Source organism: Hemitrygon akajei, chromosome 6 (genome assembly GCF_048418815.1).
Source record: "Hemitrygon akajei chromosome 6, sHemAka1.3, whole genome shotgun sequence".
Classification (NCBI taxonomy): Eukaryota; Metazoa; Chordata; class Chondrichthyes; order Myliobatiformes; family Dasyatidae; genus Hemitrygon; species Hemitrygon akajei.
Genome location: NC_133129.1, coordinates 170,824,230 through 170,844,831, shown reverse-complemented (window position 1 = coordinate 170,844,831; position 20,602 = coordinate 170,824,230). Strand labels below are relative to the sequence as shown.

Sequence of the window (20,602 nt, the reverse complement as noted above, 5' to 3'; positions counted from 1 at the left end):
AGTTGTAGAGATGTGTACAATTGCAACGTTTAAAAAGTATGGACTGATATATGGATAGAAATGTTTAGACCAGGAGTTCCCAACCTTTTTTATGCCATGGACCCCTACTATTAACTGAGGAGTTTGTGGACCCCAGGCTGGGAACCCTTGGTTTAGAGGGTCACGGGCCAAATGGAGGAAAATGGGACTAGTTCAGATAGAATTTCTTGGTTGACATGAATGAGTTAGGATAAATGGCCTATTACTGTACTTTACAAATCCTTATAAACCATAAAAATCTCTCTGGGATGATCAGAAAGCACTCATGGATGGGAATAAACAGTTGCCATTTTGAGCTGATGAAAGGTCTCAGCCCAAAATATCGACTGTTTATTTCCCTCCATAAATGCTGCCTGGCCTGCTGAGTTCCTCCAGCGTTTTGTGTGAGTTGCTGAAGGTTTCCAACTTTTGCTGAATCTCTCGTGGATCTGAAATATTGTTTTATTGATTCACGTTAGGGGGGAAAAGCAAGAAGCAAATTGATCAGTGAGCTAAATACTTATAATCAAAGACTTTATTTCAAAAACTCTATACCCTTTTGTGATTGGGGAATAGAAATTGGAAGCATTTCAAAAGAAAAATGAATCCTGCTGAAGGGTTTTGGCCTGAAACGTCGACTGTGCGTTTCTCCATAGATGCTGCCTGGCCTGCTGAGTTCCTGCAGCATTTTGTGTGTGTTGGTTGAAAAGAAAACTAAATGATGGTTTCCTCATTTTTCATTCAAATCCTTGACTGTTGTCATTGTCCTTAACAGTGCAAAGGGACTTGGGGATCCTAGTGCATGGTTCCCTGAAGGTTAGCCTGATCCTGGTGCTGTATCTTATGGTCATTTCCTCCTTCCTGTTCAGCATTTCGGAATGCATCGATGGTGAAGCCGAGACAATTATGCAGCTGCGCAGCGAGCTGAGAGAGAAGGAGATGAAGCTGACTGACATTCGGCTGGAGGCACTGAGCTCGGCCCACCAACTGGACCAGTTGCGGGAGGCAATGAACAGGATGCAGGTGAGCATTTCTGTAAAGTCAGTCTGTATTTAAATTAGATTGGCAAAATGCAGCAGAGTAATTCATCTTACAGAGTCTTAAGGCATGGAGCCAGACCATTTGACCACCAAATTCATGCCAGCCAGTGCGCGCCTACTGACCAGTGGACAATTGATTCTTTGTGTTCAGCTTGAGTTTACTTACGTCAAGCATCCACTGGCGATCAGTACCAAAAACTTGAAGACTAATTACTCCACTGTAATTTCTAAGAAGCATCAGTTCTCTTAACTGTTGTCAGAATTGCTTAATTGCCACTGATCCGTAGCTGCCTTCTCATCAAAATTTCATCAATGTATAGTATCCATCTTCTTAATCCCTGGTGGAAAGACAATAAAGGCAGGAAGCATAGATAAGGATAGATTTTTGACAAGAGGTCTGCCCAGGTATAAAATTGAAGCCCAACCTGGGTCAAAACCAGAATACTGAGACCTCTTTCCAGCGCATTCTGACACTGCTTGATCTTTCTTTGTCTGTCTGCACATTTGCTCCCCACTCTCACTACCTCTGATGCTTTCTCCCGCCAGCTTTGTTCCCTTAACACTTTTCCCTTATCCGTGCACATTCCTGCCTTTTCCTGTATGCCAGCTTCTTTCTGTCTGTCTTTCCCTTCCCTTTTTCTCTCTCCCTATCCTGGTGAGTCTCTTCAGAGGAGATTCAGCAGGGCATTGCCTGGACTGGGGGACTTCAGTTACAGCGGGAGATTGGATAGGCTGAGCCTATTGCCCCCGCCCGGACCAAAGGAGGCTGAGTGAAGACGTGATATAAAATTATGAGAGGCATAGATAGCGTAAATGGGCAAAATCTTTTTCTCATGATATAGATATCAAAAATGAGGGCATAGGTTTAACAGCATCTGTTAATCATAAGCTGGAACAATTTGATTCATACTGGGGAAAAATGGTTTAACTACATAATGCCTCATAGGCCTGATTTTATTCTCACAAATCAATGAATATGTTGTAAAAAATTGATCACTCCCTACTTGTACATAGTTTTTTCCTTTTGCTTGTTTTTTCTTTCCATTCTTTTCTATAAGTGTATACCTCAGATAAATACTATGTGGAGATTTGTGATATATATGATATATATACACAATGTCTGAAATACTTTTTTTTATAGACTATTGATATCTGGAACACTTGTCACAGGAGGTTTATTGATTTATTTAACAATACAGCATTGGGTAGGCCCTTTTGGCCGTCTGAGCCATACCACCCCAGCAACCCTACAGCCCTGACCTAATACGGGACAATTTATAATGCCCAGTTAACTTACTTGGTATATCTTTGCACTGTGGGAGGAAACTGGAGCTCTTGGGAGAAACACACGTATTCCCACAGGGAAGACATGCAGAGACTCCTTACAGAATGGCACCAGAACTGAGCTCCAGAGCCCAGCACACCCCAAGTTGTAATAGCATCGTGCTAACTACTACGCTACCATGGTGACCAAGTTATGGTATTAGATATAATTACGATGTTTAGGAAGTGTTTGTACAGGCACTTGAGTAGGCAAGGCATTAATGGATACAGGCTTATATATGAGCAAATGGGATTCATAAATAGGCAAAAGGATTGGTGTAGACTTTGTGGATCAAAGTATCCATGGTTCTGTACTGTAAGTATCCATAATACATCCTCCATCTGCCTCTCCCTCTTCCTTTCTCTCCTTAATTCCCTTGATTTTTAAAAACTTTTTCTTTCACTCCTCTCTCTTTTTCTTCACGCTCTTTATCGTACCCTGAGTTTTTTTACACAACACGTGACGAGTGCATTGGACACACTGCCAGGAGTGGTGATAGAGCAGATACAGCAGAATTCAGTACTACCTGATTTGTGCATCTTGTACCACAAACTGAACAGGATTCCCAGAACCTTCTGACCAAGAGAGAAAAGTTTGCTCAAAGCCAATTAGAATTGGATATGTAACTGATTCTGGCATCTTCCCCCTTTCTTCTCAGTCTTAAAGAAGGGTCTCGGCCCAAAATGTCATTTCCATTGACACTGCCTGACCGCTGAGCTCCTCCAGCATTTTGTGTGTGTAACTGCTTATGCTTCTACTTATGAAAACATTTCACCCAACGATCATTTTTCAAGCAAAGATTGGGATTTTGCGTCTTGTCCTCTCATGGATTAGTCTGAAATAGTTACATCAATCTGTCTACTCTCTGCTTACCATTTATCATATTTCTAGAAAATTGTCCCTCCAGTGAGTGAACAGTCTTGCCTTCACTGATTTCCTCTTGCAATCTACTCACCTTTGGCTGGGCTCTTGCTTCAGGTATTTAAGAAAAAAGGAGCAGCATATTAACATTTTTGACAAAACTAGGACATCCCATAATTTCCTTATCTAGAACCACTTCTACATTTATATTCTCTTCATTAGATGTTCAGGATCCATTCACAGACACACTGAAAAATTCTGTGAGTGTGCTTTCATTAAAGTAAGGGAAAGTGTGTCTCAAAATTACAATGTAGAGAAGTTCTATTGGTGCCTTTGAATTGGCAGTCTTTCCAAGGCAGGAATATTAATAGCAAAAAGTGCAGACTATAAATGACAGCTCTGGGTCACCACTAGACCCACATTTGCTGCAATCTGCAATTACGCTATCACAGTTTTCAATTTAATCTTTTAAGAGAGCCTCAAATGTTAATGCTGCTTTTACAGTTGAGCCCGTGTCTCACTAGCTATGCTTGCCTCAAGCTGCCCCAGGGAGACAACAGTATAGCTCAGCCAACCTCGCCTGCCTATTCATGCATGGAACTCATCCCCTATGGAAAGATGTCCTTATTGTAAGGTCGCCTGAGAGTCATATGTGTGAAATTGTTTGGCCAGCGGACATTTGGAAAGCCTCTTTATTCAGTAGAGGCCCAGATGTTCCTGCAGCTCCAGTTCAGTGGGGAAAAAGGAGATGCTGAGATTTGCGCTCCAGCCAAGAGCACTTGACAGGGGAATGCAAAACAACTGGGGTATCTTTGTGGCTGCATATGTGCACTGCCATTGTTTGAAAGAATCAGAAAACAGTGAATACTAGAGCAAAGTTTGCACTTCAAGTAGTAACACTTTCAAGATTGCTTCCCATCAGAATCAAAATCAGGTATGTAATCACTGCCATGTGCTGTAAAATTTGTTAACTTTGTGACAGCAGTAAATGCAAAACCTGATAATATAGAAAGAAAAAAATCAGTAAATCAACTACTCTAAGTATAAATATGTATATTAAATAGATGTAAAATATTGCAAAGCAGTAATAAAATATACTTAAAGAAGTGAGGTAACATTCAAAGTCCATTTAGGAATCATATGGCAGAGGAGAAGGAACTGTTTTTGAATTGCTGAGTGTGTGTCTTCGGGATTCTGTACCTCCTTCCTGGCAGTAATAATGAGAAGAGGATGTCCTGGATGATGGGGGTCCTTAATGATGGATGCTGCCTTCCTGAGGTACCATTCCTTGAAGGTGCCTTGGATACTATGGAGGCTATTACCCAAGATGGAGCAGACTAATTTTACAATTTTCTATCACTTCTTTCGGTCCTGTGCAGTAGCCTCCTCCATAACAGACAGTGATGCAGCCTGTCACATTGCTCTTCATGGTACATCTATAGAAGTTTTCGAGTGTTTTAGGTGACAAACCGAATCTCTTCAAACTCCTATTGAAATATAGCCATATCTTGCCTTCTTTACAGCTACTTCGGTATGTTGGGACCAGGTTAGATCCTCAGAGATCTTGACACCCAGGAACTTGAGATTGCTCACCCTCTCCACTTCTGATCCCTCTGTGAGGATTGTTTTGTGATCCCTTGTCTTACCCTTTCTGAAGTCCACAATCAGGGTCTCGGCCCGAAACGTCGACAGCGCTTCTCCCTATAGATGCTGCCTGGCCTGCTGTGTTCTACCAGCATTTTGTGTGTGTTGTTGTTTGAATTTCCAGCATCTGCAGATTTCCTCGTGTTAGTTCTTTTGTCTTACTGACTTAGAGTGCAAAGTTGTCACTGTGACACCACTCAACTAGCTGGTATATCTCGCTGGTACGTCCTCTCATCTCCATCTGAAAAAGAGCACTTTCTCATTGAAGACTGACCATCAACTCATAGTTGTAACTTTTAAGTCACTCATTCATTCTAAATTATTTTCTTTCTTAACGCTGTTGAATATTTTGCCGCTCATTGCTGACTGGACTTTTGGACAGGACTCTCCCATCATTTGGTTCCTGTTATCAAGAGGCTGGAGTGTTGAGCGTAGAAGGCGAGCTGTTTTCCAGATTTCATTTCTCTCATTGTAGAAGTGTGAGACTCAAAGTGAGCTCAGTAGTTTTGTTAGTTACATGAATGAGTAACCTTTGGCAGCAAAATCCCAGATCAATATGATATTGAACTGGTTGCAGTATGTCGCATTCTGCAGAGCAGGATTCCGTGAGGAGGCTGTAATTCATTTGAGCTCTGATGATTTTATGTATTGTGGAGACAGAAGCTGGTGCTTCCAGCTCATCCACCTCCCACATCCTCGTGTGTCTGGTTAAGCCACATTCCACGTCCTATCTCTGTACCCTACAGTCATGTGTGACTTCTGGGTTTCACCTACACAGTTCATGTGTGAATGGTGGGCTTCACCCAGGGAAACTCACATGGTTTCTGCATGCCAATTAACTTACATCAGATTTCTGAATGGACAAAGAACCCATTATTTTTTTTCTTTTTTTGCTCTCTTTTTACACTAATTATTTAACTTAATTTTTATATCTATTTCTTACAGTAATTTATTGTTTTTATTTGTATGTATTACAATGTACTGCTGCCGTAAAACAACAAATTTCACGACATATTAGTGTTATTAAACCTGATTCTGAGCAGATTTTCCCCATACGTTAATCAGAAACGAGGAATACTGCAAGACATGCTGTAATTCACAAATCATGCAAGGAATATCTATGGTTAACTGTATTTATAATTGGGAAAGATTAGGATTAGCATCTAGAAGGTTTGGATTAAAGGGAGGGCTTTCACTCTAACTCCATTAGTGAAAACTTATCATACTTCAGCTTTCAGAATGCATTCTGCAGTTTTCACTGTACTAATTCCATTCATTTTGCTGATGTTGGAAATCATGTTCCACGGTCTCACTTTCAATTTTCCTGTTGACATGCGGAATTACGTACATGGCAGTCTGGACAGTGTTTCTGTAGTCAGTTGTTGATTGGAGTTGCTGTGCTCACCTGAACTGGTAGTGCTGCGTTTCAGCAGTAACAAATATGCAATATGGTAATTATTTAAGCTCAATTAAAGCATTGAACAGCTTGTCACAGGAAACACTTCGAGAACAACTGCCAGCAGTTAATGCGAAGATTCTGAGTGTCGGTTTCAGACTAGGCTTTTTACATGACTTATGAACCTAGAAGATGAACCTAGCTTGTTTTAATTTCAAAATTCTTTCTTCCACAAGACTGAAATAGAAAAGCTGAAAGCTGAGAATGACCGACTGAAGTCCGAGACTCAAGGTAGCTGCAGTCGGGCCCAGTCCCAACTTTCCATCTCTTCGTCCCCGCGCCAGTCACTCGGCCTTTCCCAGCACAGCCTTAACCTGACAGAGTCCAGCAGTCTTGGTAAGCAACTGGGACATCATAACTTTTTTATTTACAGTGATTATATCCAAACGTGAATTATTGCAACCTCTTGCATCACCTTTGATGGAGAACTTGGTGAGTTCAAGTTAGACCATCTACCCGAGACAATGAGTTTGGATGAGCTACTCTTTAATTCCATTACTGTAGGGTGGTGTTTGATTACTATACCATAGTCAGCTCTCTACACAGAAAGTTCAAAGTCATCTGCCCCAATGGGTATGCCAAAACAGCAAAGAACTTTTAATTCCTGCATAGCTTATATTTTTGTGATTTCAAGTCTGAATATGAAGTCATTGGCTGAGTCAGCAGAGTGCCATTGAGACTGAAGCTGAAACACTGGGTCCAGTTTTTGGCTGTCTTACCAAATGAAGGTATACTTGGGAATAAAGGAACTGCAACACAGGTTCCTTGAATGGCAATAACATAGAAAGAGACATTAAGCAGACAAGCCCTATACATTCCTGAATTAAAAACCAAGACAGATAATCTTTCTGAGAGGTAAAAACATTCTTACAATGCAGGATATTTCCCCCATATGTGCTGTCTATACTGGGGTCACCTCCGCAAAGTAAGAGATTGTTCATTCCTGTAAATACCTGTAAGAAAATGAATCTCAAAGTAGTATATGGCGACATAATTTAAATTCACTTTGACTTCAACCTGACTTCACAGAGTAAGATTTTTTGATAGATTCTTTTGTTATTAAGGAAAATTACATATGGAATTCTGAAAACAACACAGAGGTAAAAGGTCAGTCATGATCTCATTGGAGAGTAGAGCACACTTGAGGGCCCAAATAGCTTACTCCTAATTCAATCTAGCATCACTTTTAGCACTGTTTCAGATAGCACTACATCTCTGCAATCTTCTTCACGCTGCTGACGGTATTTATTGTTGTATTTATTATTACCATGTACACGGTTTACTCTGTGAGCTTCAAATGAGCAAGGGATTTCATTGTACATGACAATAAACTGAATCTGAATCTTAAAGTCATGTTCCGTTTCTAATTATTATTACTCTTGAGCAGATATGCTTCTTGATGACAATGTAGATGGGTCGACCCGGAAAGAAGGCAGACATGTGAAAATTGTCGTCTGCTTGCAAGAAGAGATGAGATGGAAAGAGGTATGTCCAAAGCTCCCAATTCCACTGCTGAATACCCTCCTTGGTATATGTTACTGACATGTGACCCTGTTAGGAAACGGTGAGCAAGAATTTTTTGGGAAAAACCCAGATTCCAAAAATATATTGAAAGCCAAAATGGAAAAAAATAAATTCTGTATTGTAGTGGGCCACAAAATTGCATTGAGTGTGAACTGTTACTAATTGTAGGCTGTCTTGCTTCAGTGCATTAGAAGACATTAATTGTTAGTCGCTTTATTGTGGTCCAGGAGTCATTCATCAGCCCCTTCAGATAGGAATGGTCAGTTAATATTCCTGAAAGTCATTTCTAAACCAATCTGGAAATTTCCTTCTGTGTCCATCCAAAAAACAACAATCTGATGTAATGCAACTCTGGAGAGTGAGCAAGTTTGTCTAAGGTACAGATCATCTGTGAAAGTGGGCAAGGAAATGGAAAATGGACTTGATATTTAGAAAAGAGCAAAGTTCTGATGAAAAGTCTCTGCCTGAAACATCAGCTGTTTATTCCTCTCTATAGATGCTGCCTAACTTGCTGATTTCCTCCATGTGTGTGCGTGTGTGTGTGTGTGTGTTACAAAAGTGTAAAGTGATGCATTTTGGTAAGTTAAATCAGGATAGGACATTCACAGTGAATGATAGGGCGCTGTAGAGAATTGTTGAACAACATGGCTTTGATGCAGTGAGCCAAAGGGCTTGTTTCTATGCTGTAAAATGACAATTTGACAACTGGCTCGGATCCCATTAGTACTATTAACCTTTTCCTGCTGCTTCTGAAGTATATGAGTACTTCATGATTGAGACATTCTTTGCAGAATCCAATACCTCTTTAAATGACAAATAATTTCTAGTATGTCCTATGTGATATGGTCCTTTTTGGTCTTACTGTCCTTCTACAATATAAATTTCATTGATGGAGTAACTAGAAGTGATGCACGACTGGGCGGAGGGGGGGATCTCATTGAAACCTGTTAAATATTGAAAGGTCTAAATAGAGTGGATGTGGAGAGAATGTTTCCTGTAGTGGGGGAGACTAGGACCAGAGGGCACAGCCCCAGAAGAGAAGGGCGTTTAAAGGGATGAGAAGGAATTTCTTTATCCAGAGGGTGGTGAATCTGGAATTCATTGTCATAGGCAGCAGTGGAGGCTAAGTCATTTAAACGGAGATTCATAGGTTCATGATTAGTAAGGGCATCAAAAGTTACAGGGAGAAGGCAGGAGAATGGGGTTGAGAGGGATAATAAACCAGCCATGACGAAATGGTGGAGCAGACTTGATGGGCCAAATGATATAATACTATTTCTACATTCTACATCTATAGGTGGTGAAGGGAAAGTTCCCATCACGGAGCTGGAAGATCCATAAAATTACAGCAATTTCTTACCAGCGTTGCTTGTGTTTGGTTGCAGCTATCGATGTGCCTGATAATAGGCAATCATAATGTCACCAGGCAGACCCTGAGTTCCCAGAATATTTGCATCTCTGTAGATGGACAAAATGCTAACTGGTGAAGCAACAGGATAGTAGGTAGATAAAAGGGAACATTTGCCCTCATTCAGAATGAAAATGAATTTGAGGGGTGTTTGTTCAATCCACTAGGATTCAGTACACATCCATCTTTACTATCCTTAACTGATCAGTGGACTTTTGATGGTGACGTAGAAGTCTGTGAGGACATTTGTTCTCTGCTTTGCATAGAATCATAGAGCCAAACAGAGGAGAAAAAGGCCCTTTGGCCCACTGAGCACGCCACCTACTTACCCAAATCCTCCAATAATCTAATTTTATTTTCCCCACGTCGTTAACTAGTAGTACTGTAGTAGTAGTAGGATTGTTCGAGTTGAGTATGATGTTCTCCAAAGACGTTGTCTATTGGTGGGTCTTCAGGTGGCTATAGAAGTCAGAATCATGGACATATATCATGAAATATTAACTTTGTTGCAGCAGTACAATGCAATACATGACAAATCTAGAAAAACACTGTGAATTATGATAAGTATATATATGCATAATAAATAGTTAAATAAGTTGTGCAAAAATAGAAATGAAAAGAAGTAGTGAGGTAGTGTTCATGGGTTCTCTCTCTCTCTCTCTCTCCCCCCCCCCCCTCTCTCTCCATCTGTACTTTCTTCCTGATGGTAACAATGTGAAGGGAGCATGTCTTGGATGGTGGAAGTCCTTAATGATGGACGTCCTCTTCATTAATGTTGATCCAACACCCACATATTCGGTGTGGGCAGAACTACCTCCTGATTCAATTGCTCCCTGATGTACCAACGGAAACTTAATAGCAGCACATTAACCTACAGACATGCATGTCTTTGGGATGTGGGAGGAACCCAGAGAGTCAGGTGGAAACCTACATGGTCACGGAGAAAGTGCAAGCTCAAAGCACAGGAGATCAAGATTGAACTTGGCGTGTTAGGAGATGTGAGGTGGCAGCGCAATGGGCTGTGACATTGTGCGGTCTATGTAGATGCCTCATGCTGAAATTCATCTCTTGAGTTTAGTTAATTTTACATAAATACCAAATTTTTATTTCTCACATTAACACAGGATTCTCGGATCCGCCAGTATATAGTTGGCTGCATTGGTGTCAGCGGTAAGACAAAGTGGGATGTTCTGGATGGTGTCGTACGCCGACTATTTAAGGTAAGGCCTGATTGAAAATGAGGTTGAAACATACAATTGCCAGTTCTGTAATTGAGAAAGCTTTTCTTTTAATTTGAGCATCTACATCGCAGCTAGATATGAACCAGAATATTGGAGAGCAGTTTAGGGCTAAAAATAGTCTTGACTGTTATGCTTTGTTCTGTCAACTTTATGTTATTCTATGGCAGTGCTTCAAAGTTTCCATTCCAACTGGAGTTTTTCCTTTATGTTTTTTCTTTCGTCCCTCCTCTGTCAAGCTGTTGACTCCCTGCAGGTGCTACAACACACAGTATTTCAGTGCATGGCAGCAGTTTCGAAGGACCCCACAGCTGCATTTGATATTGGAATGACTTGTATTTGCATACGGCTTTCAGAGCCTTGATTTACCCAGAAGCACTTTACAGCCAATTACAGACTTGAAATGTTCAATCATTGCTTAAAAACAAGTAGGAAATATGGCAGGCAAAGTACACAGAACAAGCTCCCACAAGTAGCAGTATGACAATGAAAAGAGAAACTATTTAAGATGTTAGTTAGCCCAGGCTAACCACTGCTCAATCTTTTTAAAACAGCTTCACTCCGCCTGAGAGAACATCTTATTTGCACCATTTTCTGTGCAGTACATAATACTGTATGCATTTCCCCCTGTTCCCGTCCCAGCTTTTTGAGTCCATTTCTTCGGAAAGGAAGTTGAACCTACGATCTTCAAACTGACAAGATCCACACGGCGATATAGGTGGTTCTGGTCTTCATTCACACCCATGCATGTTGACTTTTCTTGTTTAGTAGCTCAAATTGGCAACTGTGAAAATGTCATCAATTAAAATTGCACTATTTTGTTGACATTATAATTACTCCTGATAACGCTATAGAAGTTTATAATTGCTACAGAAGCAGTATAATTGTGATGCAGCGTAATGCTAATCTGAGAAATAGCGTCATAATTTAAAATAAAGCCATTCAGAAATGCAGTTTTGTTACTCTTATCCTCCCCTTTTATTGATTTTACAAATAACAGCAATAAAACTCCAGTTTCCTACTTTATTTTGGAAAAATGTAAGCTCACTTGATACACTTTGGAAGGTCGAACTCTAAGGTAGACTGCTGGGTTAATGGCAGGATTCTTACCAGTGTGGAGGAACAGAAGGATCTTGAGATTTAACAAGTCGCTGCATAGATTAGAGAGCATATTTTATGAGAATAGGTTGAGCGAGTTAGGGATTTTCTCTTTGAAGCGAAGGAGAATGAGAAGAGACTTAATGGAATTGTAAAACAACAGTAAAATCTGCCGAGAGGCTGATTGTGGTCTCCCTCCCCCTACTTGTAACATTACCAGGAGTGTTGTAGACAAAGGACCCAATGCATTGCTAAGAATGCCTATCACCCATCCCATAATCCCTTTGACCCAGTGGAAGGAGTTACAGGAGCATCAGGACTAGGACTGCCAGACTGAGTTAACAGCTTCTTCCCTCAAACTGCGAGACTAATAAATGCCCTGCCACCAATGAGGTCTCATTACCAGCATTTGGTTTATGTGCTGTGTGTGATAAATATTGTGTGGGTTGCACTGTGGTCCGGAGGAATGTTGTTTTGTTTGGTTGTATATAGGTTAAGTCAGATTACCTTAAACGTGAACTTGAGCTTGGAGATGTTAGAGTGGACAGCTAGTGATTTTTCTCAGGGTGGAAATGGCTAATATGAGAGGACATACAGTAATATTAATGTGTTTGGAGGGAAGTATAGGAGGGATGGCAGGGGTAGTTTTACACAGTTGCATGGAACATGCTGCCGGGGTGATGGTAGAGGCAAATACATTAAGGACATTTAAGGGACTCTTAGATACGTTTGGGTGATCTTTTTAGCTTTTGTGCAAGGGAGGGGTTGGGGAATGTTTGGTGTTTGTGAGTTTTTGTTTCCTTTTCTTTCATGCGGGGGGGGATTGATGTCTTTCTTTCAACTATTCCTATGGTTTTCTGTATTTTGTGGCTATCTGGAGAAGACAAATCTCAGAGTTGTGTTCTGCATACATACTTTGACAATGAAATGAAGCTTTGAACATGGAAGAAAAAAAAATGAAAAGCTATGTAGGATGTAAGGAACAGGTTGGCCTTAGAGAACAACCTGAAGATGGGCCTGTACTGTTCTATGTTCTATTTGTTTTAACCTAGTTATGCCATTTTTCTCAGGAGTATATTATCCACGTGGATCCAGTAAGCCAGTTGGGGCTGAACTCGGACAGTGTGCTGGGCTACAGCATCGGAGATATCATACGCACTAATAATGCGGACACGCCTGAATTGTTACCCTGTGGCTACTTAGTAGGAGAAAGCAACACAATCACAATGTCACTGAAAGGTATGACTATTTATTACTTGTTTTGGAGTTTTCTGCCCTCTTAATGATTGTCAAGAAAGTACAGTACTGTGCAGAAGTCCCAGGAACGTATAGCTCGAGTACCTGAGGTTTGCAGAGTACTGTATATTGATTAAAATGGCAAGGTGGTTGGGAAACGGAAATAAGGGTACTTAGCTTTGTTTTAGTTCAGTAGTTTTATGTGTTACTTGGTGTTGGAAAGACATAAAACCGTGTGTGAATGTCTTAGGCACTCTAGCTATATACAAACGTATATGTGCCCAAGACTTTTGCACATCTAGAAACAGAACCAATGGTCAATAATAACCAAAGCTCATACTTATCAAAAGTAAAAGGAATACATTGAAAAAATACTGACCAGAAATGCACTGTGATAAGAATTTGCTGATTTCACTGATTAATCCTCATTGAATGAAAACTGGTACCACTCACAATCTGTTGATTCCTGTCTCCCCCTGCTGATTCTATTGAGCATTACCACACCTTCCTGCATAAGAATTTCTGACGGCTGTGCACTCAATGATTCTTGGCCCCTTGGGTAAGAGTGACTATAATATGGTGGAATTCTTCATTAAGATGGAGAGTGACATAGTTAATTCAGAAGCAAAGGTTCTGAAGTTAAAGAAGAGTAACTTTGAAGGTGTGAGACGTGAATTAGCTAAGATAGACTGGCAAATGATACTTTTAAAGGGTTTAAATCGTGCAAAAAGAGAAGAAAAAGATACTGAGGCAGAGTTCATGGATTCATTGTCCATTCAGAAGTGAATGGTGAAGGGGAACTAGCTGTTCCTGAAGTATTGAGTGTGTTTCTTCAGGCTCCTGTACCTCCTCCTTAATGGTAGCAATGAGAAGAAGGCATGTCTTGGATGATAGGGGTCCTTAATGATGGAAGCCACCTTTTTGAGCCATCCCCTTTTAAAGGTGCCCTGGATGCTCGGGAGGCTGGTGTCCATAATGGAGCTGGCAGGGCTTACAACTTCCTGTAGCTTTCTATGATCCTGTGCAGTGACCCCTTCCATAGCAGACGGTGATGCAACCAGTCAGAATACTCTCCATGGTACATCTGTCGAAATTTGCGAGCGCCTTTGGTGACATACCAAGTCTCCTCAAACTCCGAATGAGATACAGCCGCTTTCGTGCCTTCTTTGTAATTGCATCAATGTGCTGGGTCCAGGATGGATCCTCAGAGATGTTTTCACCCGGGAACTTTTAACTGTTCACCCTTTCCACTGCTAATCCCTCAACTTTCCTTTCCTGAAGTCCGCAATCAATTCCTTAGTCTTACTGACTTTGAGTGCAAGGTTGTTGCTGAGACATCACTCAATCAGATGATCTATCTTGCTCCTGCACACCACCTCATCGCCATCTGAAATTCTGCCAACAGTAGTTGTGTAGTTGGCAAATTTATAAATGACACTTAAGCTGTGCCTGACCACACAACAGTACCTCTCCAATTGGGTAATAACCTGCTTTTTGATTTCTCTTACCAATGTGTGTGACCTCACAGGAGTGCGGAAATTCTGGTGCATACTAAAAACAGCACTAAATCTATAAAAGATAATTGGTAGAAGGACAAGACTAGAGTGGGATGAAAACTTTTGCACCCAATTGATTCCATGGAGAGTTTAAAAGAGTTTAAAATCTATTGGTTTGTGGAGATTGAAACAGTTAAAAAGAGATGAGCTGGACAGTCTGCACACTTTGCATGCCACAGTTCTCAAGCAGACCTTTGATTGAATAGAGGGACAGTTTAAAAGAAGTGAAGGGGATAGTCGATACATTTTTGTGTGCCAAAGTTTCCAAAGAGACATTGGATTGTGTGGAGGGAGAGAGAGTTTAAAAGAAGCAAGTGGGCACAGTTGGCACATTTTGAGCACCACAGTTCCCAAAGAGACATTGGATTGCTCATAAGTAAGCATTTGGAAAAATTCAGTAAAACAAAGTTAGGTTTAAGCGGAGTGGCCATTGTGTGAGTGGGGAGTTGAGGCTTTGACTCATAGAAACATAGAAATCTACAGCACATTACAGGCCCTTCAGCCCACAATGTTGTGCCGACCATGTAACCTACTCTAGAAACTGCCTAGAATTTCCCTACTGCGTAGCCCTCTATTTTTCTAAGCGCCATGTATCTAAGAGTCTCTAAAAGACCCTATTATATCCCTTTCTGCCACCATCACTGGCAGTGCATTCCACACACCCATTACCCTGTGTGAAGAATTTACCTCTGACATCCCCCTTGTACCTATTTCCAAGCACCTTAAAACTATACTCCCTCGTGTTAGCCATTTCATCAATCCTTTGGCAAGGAGAGGCATAGGCTGTAGGTAGATATTTAAAAAAAGTATTCTTTCTTTCCTATTGCACATTTAGAGCAGTGGAATGCCAGGCAGGATAGTGGAATGCTCTACTTGAGGGATGTAGGAAAGCCTCCAGTGACCCTGACAACTACACCTGCAAGGAGTGCATCCAGCTGCAGCCTCGAACACACCATGTTAAGGAGTTGGAGCTGGAATTGGATGAACTCTGGATCATTCGAGGCCGAGGGGTTGATAGACAGGACATACAGGGAGGTAGTTACACCCAAGGTGCAGGTCATAGGTAACTGTCAGGTGGGGAAAAGGAGATAGGTAGCCAGTGCAGAGTACCCCTGTGGCTATTCTGCTCAACAACAGGTATACTGCTTTGGATACTGTCGAAGACCGAGAGGAGATTTGATAGAGGAGTACAGAATTATGAGGGATATAGATAGGGTAAATCCTTTGAAGCAAAGGAGGATGAAAAGAAACTTGATGGAGTTGATTAACAATAGTAAAAACTGCTGAGAGGTTCATTGTGGTCTCCCTCCCCCCAGACTGTAACATTTACCAGGAGTACCGTAGACAAAGGACCCAAAGCATTGCTAAGGATCCCTCCCACCCATCGCACAATCTCTTTGACCCAGTCCTCAGGAAGAAGGTACAGAAGCATCAGGACTGGGACTGTCAGACTGGGTAACAGCTGATGATAGAAGGGAAAACAGTTCTTTTCTTTCCTGATATAAGTTATGACCTTTTGAAGAGAAAGAAAGAATTTAACCCAGCGAAAAAAGTTTTATGGGAAAGGGGTTATAAATTTATATTGCGCCGTCCAGCAACCCTGATAATTTTTTTGGATGACGGAAAAAGAAGATCTTTTACTGATTATCGGGATGCGGAAGAATTTGCACAAGAACTCCCAAATATTCGCTAACCACAGCCAAAGATTTAAAAGTGAAACGGATTACAGATGAAGACAGGGACAGTGAATGGAGTTGGTGGATGTTTAAGGACAGAAGAATATTTAAATATATTCTTAATTATATGATACAGGGGGAGAAAGGTAAAAATTTGAGAAATATTAATCGAGAGTAGAGATATTATTTTTTCTTCTCTTATATATACTTTTTTTATGTTACGGGGGAGCTGGGGGAACTTCGGATTGATTGCTACGGGGTTCACGTGTATAATCATGGCGATTGCCATGACCCATACAACGGAGGGGGGGTAATGTGTTTTTTTTTAATTCACAACATTAGTAGGTGGGTATTTTATTTTTTTTTCTTTATAATCTATTTTTCTTTAATCTTTCTTTCTTTGCCTGCCAATCGGGGGCGGGGGGGGGGGAGACACATAGCAACACGGAGATTTTTAAAAAGATTCTCCAAGGTACTACGAAAGTTGAAAAGTTAGGTATTACTATAGACTGGAGTAACCCTGTTAAAAATAATGACTAATTTACCGAATTTTTAAAGTTTTAATGTTAATGGGCTTATTGGACCGGTGAAAAGAAAAAGAATTTTAACATACATTAAGAAAATGAAAATAGATATAGCTTTTAGCTGCATTCCATTTGAAAAAAATTACTTATAATTTAAGAGATAAATATGAAATATTTCTGAAAATTTGGCGCCCTTATTTACAAAAGATAGGATTAAATATATAGGTGCTCCAAAGATAAAGCTATTGGTTATTTGGGGAAATAAATAAATATATATACTAAAGCTATTATGAACTCCATGGAGCATGTGGATATCTTCCGATATCCAGGCATTCTTTCATTCTTTCTTTTTTTCTCTATCTACAGGGATATGTTAGGGGGGAGGGGGGGAAGGGTTGATAATTTTTTTTCTTTCTGTAACCATTTGAAAATTCAATAAAAAAAATTTATTAAAAAAAAGACTGGGTAACAGCTTCTTCCCTCAGGCTGTGAGATTAATGAATACTAATGAAAATGCAAGCAGGCTTTTTCCGTTGAGGTTGAGTGGATCTACAACCAGATGTCATGGGTTAAGGGTGAAAGGTGAAATGTTTAAGGGAACATGGGGGAACTTCTTCACTCAGAGGGTGGTGAGAGTGTAGAATGAGCTGCCAGTGTAAATGGTGGATGTTGGTTCAATTTCAACATTCAAGAGAAATTTGGATAGGTACATTAATGGGAGGGGTATGGAGAGTTATGGTTTGGCTGTGATCCATGGAACTAGGCAGTTTAATGGTTTGGCATGGACAGGATGAGCCAAAGGATCTGACTTGTGCTGTTATGTTCTATGACTCTAATTGGTTCTGTGGCTTACCTTATTTTGTTAACTGTGTTACAAAGGCGTATTACTTGTCAGAAGTTTACAGGAACATTTAAAGAAAGATCAATGTTCAAACATGTACAGTACTGTGCAAAAGTCTAAGGCACATAAGATTCTTGCACAGTATTATCATAATTTTCTGCATTGCACAGTACTGCTGCCATAAAAATATAATTTCATGACAGATGTGAGTGATGATAAACCTGATTCTGATACAGGTCTCCATTGGGGACTGAGAGTGGGAAGGAGGCGGAGAGGGGAATTATGGCTGGGAAAAGGGAAGGGAGAGGAGAGTGAGCAGGGGACATTCTGTAATGTTCGGTTGACCAATTGTTTGGAATCCAATGACCTTACCTGGTGTCTCAGGGCTGAGTGTGTCTGCCCCCACCCACACCCCACCTGTGGCACTCTTTCACTGCCACCTGTCTTACACTCCTCCCATGGCGGTTAACCTTCACCATTCCCAGCATCCTTTGCTCCCACCAGATTTACAAACTCGCTCTCCACTCCTCATTGACAAATACAGTACTGTGCTAAAGTTTTAGGCACCATACCTATATATATCTATCTATCTATCTATATATATATATATAGATAGATATATTGTACCAAGAGGTTTTTTTTTGCACAGTACTGTAAGTACTTTAATCACTGGAACATTCCTGCATGGACACATTCACAGGTTCACAGGTGTTATAACTTCTTATAAACTTTGTGTGCAATTTAGAAATTATAGCTACACTAGTTTCCAGAAGTGAGCATGAGAGGTGTAAAATTTAACACTGTGAATGAGTTGTTAACACCTAAAGTGTGCCGAAACCCAAAAGATTTGAAAATAAGTAATTTTTTATTGTATTGTTCTTCAGAGGTTTTCTGGGCCCAGAAAAAAATGAAATGGTGAATAGTTTATAATTGAAAAATGACAGAAACATACTTTAGAAGTGTAAGTTTGCTTTGGTTGTCATCTTCCCACTACATTTGTTGATTCTTTTGCTTCATGCAGGTTTGTCAGAGCACAGCTTTGATTCCCTCGTGTTTGAGACACTAATTCCAAAGCCAATGCTGCAACGTTACGTCTCCCTGCTGACGGACCATCGCCGTATCATTCTGTCAGGACCAAGTGGTACTGGGAAAACCTTCCTGGCCAACCGGCTCGCTGAGTACATGGTTCTCAGGGAAGGTAGAGAACTATCAGACGGGGTCATCGCAACCTTCAATGTGGATCACAAGTCTAGCAAGGTGAGGAAACAAATAAGTTCTGTGGGATGTTTGTTGCAAGGGAATGTAATGGTAAGGGTGATATTTACATCATAACAACAGGCGATAAAATCAAACTGATCTGTGCCAATGCTTACGCCCTGCTCCCACGTGTCTCCTGTCACTTCATCTCACATGATCTGCACTACCTTCTATCCATTCTATTTCCTCTTATATACTTTGCTGCTTGACTGAGCTAACTCATTCAAAGTCAAAATAAAGTTTACCATCAATGCATGTACATTATTGATCTTTATATAGTACCTGGAAATACATTTTCTTGCAGACATTTACAGGAAAATAAAGAAATACAAGAAAACCATACATAACAAAGACTGGCAAATAACCAATGTGCAAAAGACAAATCATTCAAATAAATTTAAAAAGATAATGCTGAGAATATGAATTGTAACGAGCCCTTAAAAGAGAGTCTGTAGGTTGCAGAATCAGTTCAGAGTAGTGGGGAATGAAGTTATCGATGCCAGTTCAAGAGCCTGATGGTTGGAAGGTAATGACTGCTCTTGAACCTGGTGGTGTGGGCCCCTAAGGCTTATGTATCTTCTGCCCGATGGAAATAACGAGAAGAGGGCATGACCATTTCAGTGTTTTAACCACTTTATCACCCGGTGAAGTTTCTTCATTGGTGTTTTAGTAATTTATTCCTGATTAATTGTTTAAGACGTGTGTATATGGAAGTGTGTTTACTATCTCTGTCCTATTATACATGGCAATAATTTTAGCCACTTTTTAACTTCTGTTTTCCACTGAAAGCTCCAACAGCCTGAACAGGCTTGCTTGAAAAATCTAATTCCATCAGGCCACAGACGGCTGTGGAGGTCAAGTGACTGGGTATATTTAAAGCAGGGGCTGTTGGGTTCTTCATCAGTACCTTACATTCTGTCCTTAGCTCCCGTCTTCTTCCCGTTACTAAGGTAAAGATTATGGGGAGAAGACAGGAGAATGGGGTTGAGGGGTAATCAGTGTGATTGACTGGCAGAGCAGACTTGATGGGTTGAATGGCCTTATTCTGCTCCTATGTCTTATGGTCTTATCCTTGCACTATTTTTGTAAAATAGAGTTGACTTCCCCCATGCCACCATGGGTTTGTTGTAATGAAGGTATCCAAATGGCATTTTCTCATCCGGAATGGAATTTAAGTCAGGGATGAAATACTTATCAGAAACGTGCATATTTCCACTGTTTGGCAGCCACTGTAGATCAAATTAGTGGCCTTTAGTTTTACTGAAGAAATGGAACTAACTGACCACCATTTACCCGTCAGCCCTTAGTCATATCATGACCACCTGGGGGTAGAAGCACGTATGTGGGTTTAGATTATTATCCCTTAGCTATTTGCTGTCTTCGCTAATTTTTTCCAACTGGAACAACAACCACAGCTAACATATTGCAGAATGCCGTTTTTTCAGCTAAGCTGACATAGTCCTTTTAGAATGGCGATGAAGAGGAATTTCTTTAACAAAAGAGCGGTGAATCTGTGGAATTGTTGGCACAGGCAGCGGCAGAAGCTAAGTCATTGAGTATATTTAAGGCAGAGTTTGATAGGTTCTTGATTAGTCAGGGCATGAAGCACTACAGGGAGAAAGCAGGAGAATGGGGCTGAGATGGAAAATGGATCAGCCCTGATGAAATGACGGAGCGGACTTGATGAGCCAAATGGGTTAATCCTGCTCCTGTATCTCATGGTCTTATGGTCTAAATAAAGCTATTAACTCTGGTTGGTACAGGAGAGCTGTGTATTGAAGCAATGGAGAAACATGTTATTACTGCACCAAACCCATTTTTTCTTCAAACAATGTTGCGGAAAATTATCACAAAATATTTGATTACAGGCCAAGTAAAGTGGGAAAACAGGTGATATTTAG

At 40.6% G+C, this 20,602-nt stretch overlaps 1 protein-coding gene across 6 annotated transcripts in view; it reads left to right on the top strand.

The window, feature by feature from the left end:
* Positions 1–20,602, top strand: part of nav2a (neuron navigator 2a) — a 982,776-nt gene that overhangs the window by 950,463 nt on the left and 11,711 nt on the right. For all 6 annotated transcript variants that reach the window (XM_073049760.1, XM_073049759.1, XM_073049758.1 and 3 more), the window contains 6 exons: positions 888–1,041; positions 6,520–6,679; positions 7,731–7,828; positions 10,400–10,495; positions 12,682–12,850; positions 18,466–18,701. In XM_073049760.1, the coding sequence (XP_072905861.1) occupies positions 888–1,041; positions 6,520–6,679; positions 7,731–7,828; positions 10,400–10,495; positions 12,682–12,850; positions 18,466–18,701 (913 nt within the window). The remainder of the gene's footprint in view (positions 1–887; positions 1,042–6,519; positions 6,680–7,730; positions 7,829–10,399; positions 10,496–12,681; positions 12,851–18,465; positions 18,702–20,602) is intronic.